This window comes from Etheostoma spectabile, chromosome 9 (assembly GCF_008692095.1).
Source record: "Etheostoma spectabile isolate EspeVRDwgs_2016 chromosome 9, UIUC_Espe_1.0, whole genome shotgun sequence".
Taxonomy (NCBI): domain Eukaryota; kingdom Metazoa; phylum Chordata; class Actinopteri; order Perciformes; family Percidae; genus Etheostoma; species Etheostoma spectabile.
The window spans coordinates 31550730-31558839 of NC_045741.1; the positions used below are offsets into that span (position 1 = coordinate 31550730).

General features: G+C 39.7%; 1 protein-coding gene across 1 annotated transcript in view; it reads left to right on the forward strand.

The window, feature by feature from the left end:
* ptprfa (protein tyrosine phosphatase receptor type Fa) overlaps positions 1–8110 on the forward strand; it is a 373454-nt gene that overhangs the window by 274878 nt on the left and 90466 nt on the right. The window contains exons 14-16 of the mRNA XM_032525794.1: positions 1623–2204; positions 3364–3461; positions 4490–4746. Of these exons, the coding sequence (XP_032381685.1) occupies positions 1623–2204; positions 3364–3461; positions 4490–4746 (937 nt within the window). The remainder of the gene's footprint in view (positions 1–1622; positions 2205–3363; positions 3462–4489; positions 4747–8110) is intronic.

The following is an 8110-nucleotide window of genomic DNA, read 5'->3' on the forward strand; positions in this document are numbered from 1 at the left end:
CCGATATATCGGCGGGCCGATATTGTTAAACAAAAGCTCACTAGACTGCCATCTAGTGGGCTTCTGTTGGCTAATGTTAGCATCAGCAAACTTTGGATAGATATTGCTGCATAAGTGACATCACCAGCAGGTTCACGACACAAATTAGCATTTTGTTCTGACGGCACTATGGCCAGGATGATTTTGTTTGTCAGTTCTTTCCAAAATCATTACAAATCACTGGATTTTTGTGACCATATGATTTGGTTAGGTTTAGGCAAAAAGTACTACATAATTTTTTCTTTAATTGCGCTTTTAAGGTAAGGGTTATGGTTTAAGGGAGCTTTGTTTTTTTAATTTTAACTTGTCCAGCCATTGGTTTTGTTGGTTATTACATTGTATTCACCCTAGTAATTGCTGAGTTCTCAGAATGCGGCAACATGGCTAAAACTAGGTCCAGCAGGACAGCACGAGCACTCAGGGGCAAATTAAAGGTGAATGTTACTATTACAACTCAAACTAGCTGTTCTTAAAGCTATAGTGCGTATTGTCATTGCATCCACATGACGCAAGCCTTTCATGTCCGGGCAAAAAACCCTTTAAAGTTTAATAATTAATAAATAAAGATCGTGCAGGTGAGATCAAGAAAACCCCTGGTGGCAAATAGGAGTCTGACCTAAGGAAGAGAAGAATATTATAGATAATGAACAATTACAATTATAAGTGTCCTAAAAAAACAAACTGAACACAAGCACTGAATTAAAATAAAAAAAAAAATATATAAGCATAAGGTTGGCTACATAAACATCAAAGGCATACGATAAATTACAATACTATAGAAAACATGAGGATATGTGGACCTAAATGTGTATGTGTAAGTAGAAATTACAGGTATTAAGGCCAAAGAAAATGGGATATGAATAGTTCAGACCAATACAGATATTCTTTTTTAATTTTTAACAGACTTTGACTGAAATGCAGTGTTAATATACACCTGTTCAAGGAAAACCTATTTTTGTGCAAGTTACACTTAGTGCAGAATTGGGATATACATGAGTCGTATCCAACACTCAGTGATTAAGTGTTAAAAAGTTTTATTGAAAATTAACACTTTTGTTGACGCAGTCTATGGATGTTTTTAACTTTTTCTGACATTTTTGTCCCCTTTTTCAACACTTTTTGACATTTTCAACGCTACATAACACTAACTTATTGACTTTAGTTTTACAGTTATTTTTGGAATGTTTGGTCAATAAACTTCATTCATAGGAAATTATACCTAATGTTTGAGTTAGAAAAGCAGAAATTAGGTATTATTTTGAGTATGTTGATGGATAATCTTTAACTGGAATATGTCAACTTTTACTCAATACTATTTCAAAACCACTGAATTTGTTTTCAAATGCTATAAAATTGAATAAGACACCCCAAAATTAATGAAAATAGAGATTTGTACTTGCCAAAGAGCGTTGTGTGGAATCAATCATGTTACTTTGGGTAATCACAATTGGGTAGTTGAAAAGAACATTGATAGGAAAACGGGTCAATTTGACCCAAGGACAACATGATTAAGGGTTAAGATTAATTTTGTGTTGAATGAATTGCATGGAGTTTTAGGAGTAACAAATGGGAATGTCTTCCAGTGCCTGGCAAGCCCACTATGATGATCAGCACCACCATAGGGAACACCGCTCTGATCCAGTGGCAGCCGCCGAAGGAGATGGTGGGGGAGCATGTGGGATACCAGCTGCAGTACAAGAGAGCAGAGGAGGAAGCTTTCACCGTCAAAGACTTCCGAAAGTCAGACGATCACTTCACAGTCACTGGCCTCCACAAGGGAGCCACCTACATCTTCAAACTGTGCGGCAAAAACCGAGCCGGCAACGGGGAGGAATACGTGAAGGAGATCAGCACCCCTGAGGACATTCCCAGCAGCTACCCCCAGAATCTGAGCGTGGTAGGCCTGACCGCCACCTCCACCAAGCTGGCCTGGGAGCCCCCGCCGCTGCCCGAGAGGAACGGAAAGATTTTCAAGTACGTGGTGGTGTACCGAGATATCAACAGCCAGCACAACAACACCAACAGCACCGCGGAAACACAGATGACCGTCCAAGGTTTGCAGCCGGACACCACCTACGACATCAGAGTCCAAGCTTTCACCAGCAAGGGGGGGGGACCAATCAGCCCCAGCATTCAGAGTCGGACCATGTCCACGTCCATGCCAGGTGAGAAGCACGGGCTACTTCTCAGCGCTGCGTTCAGGGTGCTTTTAGGCAGCTGCATCAGACCTCAGCACTGCGTAAATCACTCTATAATTTGGACATGTAGGTAGGAATCAACCGGTACTGATTTTTTAATAACGATACAGATTATTAGTAGTTAATGAAACCTTAACTGATAATTGGAACTAATATATATTTACAGTGAAAATGAAAATCTTTAAGTCCAAGTTAAGTTTTTTGGAATGTGACTCCAACACAAAACTTTGTTTAGATGCTATTAGGAATTATTTGATAAATGAGAAACTTTCAACATAATACCCAGTAACAGAGAGTGTTGTGGGCGGGACATTAAACCAGACTCAGTGGTGGGTGAAACCGAACACACAGAGTTGTAGCCAAACCAAAGTAGACCACTTTTTATTCATTAACTTAATTGGCCATCAGGCAAATAAATGCTGCTATAGACAATCTGCAAACTGCCAAAAAACAGCCCGATAATCGGCCTTAATTTCACTTTCATCCCCTAAACTTAACTGCAATGTCCGCTGAATGGATCAGCAGGTCATGGTGCTCTACACCCGGCTCAAAATCACCTATTCTCCGGTAACTGAACCACCAACTACTGCTGACCTGTTGGAGCACCATGCAGATGACCATGCCGTCGTTGCAGATGTCTGTAGCGGCTAATCGTATCTACTAACTTCCGCTGATACAATGAGCTGTGACGGAGGTCTATATCTGGCGTCACAAAGCTCTGTAGCGGCTTAAAACGACTAGCACCTGCCTCTCTGCATCATGGAGCTCTGTAGTCGGTGTCACATGATTAGCCGGCGGTCTCTTAGTTCCGTAGTATATCTTACGTTCGGTGTGCATAATTGTTCGTACATTACGCATACATTTTTGGTGCTATATGACACAGACCTATTCATGAGAATGCCTTGTCAAGATATAATTGTACTGGTATTGAGATGACTGTGCCAAATAATACAGACTGTGCTCTTTTTTTGATAAATATGCAAACTCAAAGTGTAGAAACTGTCGTTTTAGTGAATTAATGCCCTGGTTTTTCTTGCTTTTGTGCACCAACTTGTTAACTTTGAGTCATCTCAGTCATATCTGCAATTAAATTAACCACCTAATAATCATCTAGACCTTCCCTCAGTGTTCACCAAGAACTTTGGTGTGAAGGCTGTGATGAAAACCTCTGTCCTGCTGACCTGGGAAGTGCCAGAAACCTACAAATCCCAAGTGCCTCTTAAGGTAAATATCAGCCCACATTGTCACCAAGACAGCAGCTGCAGCACTGAGACATTACAGCCACTGAAGTTAACTGAAAGATGTTTCTTATTAATAATCTAAAACCAAGTACCCAATGTTTGTGAATATCTACAGTAAATGATATGGGTAGCTCTTTATTGACTTGCATTGGGTTAGGTTAGGTTCCTCCTAGTCAATTTCATCTTCTAGCAAACAGAAAAATGCCTAAAAGCTGCTGTGGGATATTCACTACCAACGAGGTAAATGAAACCTTGAGTTTTTATAAGCTGCCGACCCGAAAAATACTGAAAACCAAAGTGGAGACAGACGTTAGGAATCAGCAAGGAGAATGGGAAGACTGTGGGATGCTGAAACTAAGCTAACGGTAAGTCCGACATAATTTCCAGGCATATAGTTAGCCTAAAACTAGTCCAGCTTTGCCAGACCTCCTTCCGCAACGCAGTGGTCTGGGTAGTCCCCACAGCATTCCGGGATGGTAGAAAAACAGGCTCTGATTTATTGGCATTTCTTTCAACCAATCCCAATTGTCATGGGCGGTGCTAAGCTCCACACGGAGCCATGTTCCTCTGCAAAATAGCCTCGGGAAGGAATTTGTTTTGGAACGTGTGTACGTTCAAAAGTAGTTTTACTTGTGCAACAGAGAAATCTGATTGGACAGATGGTCTAGCTAGCTGTCTGGATTTACCCTGCAGAGATCTGAGGAGCAGTTAACCTTAGTCCTCAGAAATCCACCCGAGGTTAGAACGCCGACACAAAGAAAGTGGAAGGAAACGGACATTGGAGAAAAGACATGTCCACCAAGACATGACATCTGTCTTACATCATTGATGAGCAATGTATTGTTCTGTACTGTTTTTGTTCTTAATTAACAATAATTTGGAGGACCCCCTAGGGGCCCTAGATCCCCTGTTGCAGATCTTCGCTTTAGAGTCAATTTGGTGGGTGTCGAAAAAAATATTGGCTTTGGTACCCAGCCCTTGTGTGACTTAAAAACAAAATCTTTGCTTCAGATCCTGTACAACCAGCAGAGTGTGGAAGTCCAAGGCAACCTGAAGAGGAAGCTGATCACAGAGCTGCAGCCGGATACGGATTATTCCTTCGTGCTAATGAGCCGGGGAAACAGTGCCGGCGGCCTCCAGCAGCAGGTTTCCATCCGAACGGCTCCGGATCTGCTGAAAATGAAACCGGCTCCATACCAACACGATGTGGAGGAGGGGGGTAGAGTAACCATCAGTCTGTCCAGGGCGCCTGCTGAAGCCCACATCAGGTGTGTGCCGTTTGTTTGTCACAGAGGGAACTAGGGCTGAACAATGTTGGCAGAAAAGAATCTAATTAAAAAAAAATTGCCATAAATTGTCATTCCGATTTGGTATGTCATTTAAAAAAAAAAAAAAATTTGCTAAAGTTCACTATTTACTGTGTGACGGATAAAACATGTCATGAAGCAGTCTAACAGGAGACGCCATCAAAACTCTATATTCTTATGCAACAATTTCAACATAATATATGAATTTCCAGCAAGAAGTATTTTCTTTTTAATAAGAATGGGACATTGAACAGTAAAACACAGACCATTTATCACAAAAGCTAAGTTATAATAATACACAACAATTTACTTTTCTGTAAACTGAACTTTCTGCTATGTCTCAGTTCAGCAGCAGCATCAACATATTACACCTTCTACCATCATGTTAAATAAAGTTGTACAAAATAAATGAAAAATCCACTGAAAATAGGACGTCAATGGAAACCGTCTGTGATATGTAACATAATTCCAACATTTATCCTGTGAACAAAAAATAAATACAAAAACATAAAGAGGAATAATAAAGTAATCAAACCCAATTTTAAAACCCAATGTGGATTTTGATTTGAAAATGATTAATGGTTCAGCCCTAGTGGGATACTAAGGGCATAAGGGCTGAGTCATGATTTCAGAGATGGCTCTGAAATGTCTTCTTCCCTCTGCACATATCAGTTTGATGTTTGTGGAAAGTAATTAAAAAAAGGCTTTGTATGGAAGCAAATAAAAAGATAAAATTATTTGAAAACTTGGAACCACAACTCAATTCTTGAACACTTGTGTTGTCCTCGGGTCAAATTTGACCCATTTAGAGAGAAAAAAAATGAATCTGTATCAACAAAGTGTCTTTCAACCAAAAGTTAAGAAAAATAACACGGATTGTTCCACACAACGCTCTGCAAAAGTAAAATAAATGATCCGTCCGCTGCTTTCTTTAAATTTGGATGTTTTGTTAAATTTTATAGCATTCAAAAAAGCTTTATGAAAGACCATTTAAAAAAAGTGACAAAAAATGTCCAAAAAAAGCTTTAAAAATGTGTGTGTGTAGGGGGGGGAACCCCACAAAAACGTCAAAAGGCGCAGAAAAAAATTGACAAAAACATCAGAGGGGAAAAGCAACAAAGGTTTTGATAAAGACGACCAAAACGCTGGAAAATGGGTTAATGTTAATGTAAGTACCACTGAACTTAAAGATTTAAAGTATTAAGATACTTTACTTTGAAAAGCACCATATCTGTGTCTTCAGCTGCTTTTAAATGCTTCTTCACCAACTACACACAGAATAATAATGGTTCTTTAAAGAGCCATTACTAATTGAAGGACCTCTTTATTTAATGAATATATCATGGATGGTGGAGAAGGTTGGACCCAAATCAAGAGAAGACAGGTGAGGTAATGAGCTTCAGTCTTTATTTAACAAAAATCTGAAAAACAGAAAGTCAAAAAATGAAAAATAAAGAGACAGGCGGGGAAATTCACAGCACGCTGACGGAGGTACATACAACACAAATTGATGCAAACAATGATCTGACACCAGGCAAAAACAAGGACTAAATACACCAGGTAACGAGACGTAACAAGGGACAGGTGACACTAGGGATGGGGAACAGGTGAACCAAATCAAGGCTGGGCAGACAAACAGAAAAGGCGGGAAAATAAAAGACAGGAAGTAAAACTAGACAAGACAAGAGAGAAAATGGAAGACTTAATTAAAATGATAATAAAATCAAACAGGAAACCGAACATACAGACACTGACAATCATGGCAGAATGTTTCTTAATTGTATTTTATATATGCATTTTATATAGTTCTTAGTACTAAAGGTTCTTGGTCACGTAAAGGCAAGTTAGGGCACCAGAAAGCAGTGAGAAATGCCCATCACAGTTTCCCAAGTCCCAAGTGTTTGGCGTGATTGTTTTAGTGCAGTGGTAAAAAAAGAAGTACTTAGAGCTTGGTGAGTAATAGTAATAGGACTGTAGAAACACTTGGTAAAAGTCCTGTATTCAAAAGGTAACTAAAGTCAAAATGCAAAAGCATCGTTATTGATGGATTCATGTAAATGTTACTTAATTTATGCAGGTGAAAATGGTGGGGGTCATTTAGTGTATGTGCTTCTTGGTGCTGAGCAGGTGGTGTACAGTACATTGGGTTCATTTGTCACACCCTGTCTACTGTAAGTGGAAATAAAGTAATGAGAGTGGATCTCTTTAGAGCAGAGGGGAACTGCTAAGTGCCCTTCTACACCATTAACTAATGCAACAACTACTATTTCTAGTCCTAGTTCCATTATCTTTATTGTGACTTTAATTGCCACTGTTCATCGTACCCCCCAACCCGGCAGACAACCGCCCACCAAGAGCCTGGGTCTGTCCGAGGTTTCTTCCTAAAAGGAGTTTTTCCTCGCTCCACCGTCACACTAAAAGCTTGCTCTTGTGGGAATTACTGGAATTTTCAGGTCTTTGTAAATTATAGAGTGTGGTCTAGACCCTAGTCTATCTGTAAAATTGTCTCGAGATAACTCTTGTTATGCTTTGATTCTTGATTATTCTCAATGGGTTTGTCACTACTAGTGACACCCTTTATATAACACGTAGTGGTTTGATCCATTGTTAAAATAGAGCAGTTATACTGTAGTTTTGAAAGCAAGGAGCATGTGTGCACATGCCGTTTGTGACTCTGACATTTGAAAATGGATCTTGTATAATGTTGTATATAGTATTGCTCTTACGCTGTATTGATATAGCCATCCCTAAAATAAACATAACTCTTGTATTAAGGCACTACCCCGATTTCTCAAACACTAGGCTATGTAAACACCTTATCCCAGACTTAAAATCGGAGTTCACATAACCAGAGGTGTCAAAAGTATTCACATTCATTACTCAGGTAGAAGTATAGATACTAGCGCAGAGCTTGCAACGCATTCGAAAGGAGATGTTTTTGCATCCAACCATTTTGAAATATGGCTGTATAAGGGTTGGCTGGTCTTGCTGGTGCTTAGTTGGGACATTTTGCTCGAGTTCTCGTGAGTCTCGGCCACAGACATCTTCGTACATACGGCTGCTATTTCCTTGCTGGAGTGTGACGTGATTTGTGTCGTGTGCAGGTGCGATGGATCGCGTACAAACCAATAGGGTGTCGGAATGGAATGTTTATACTCCTCATCCAACCACAATCAAATTCACTCTTTCCGGATTATCATATCATTATTATTATTATCCGGATTGTTATCAAATGGTATGAAATTGAATAGGACTCCCCAAAATTATCCATCAAAATCACCCCAAAGAGTGTGGAATCAATCATGTTATTTTGGGTAATTAAAAA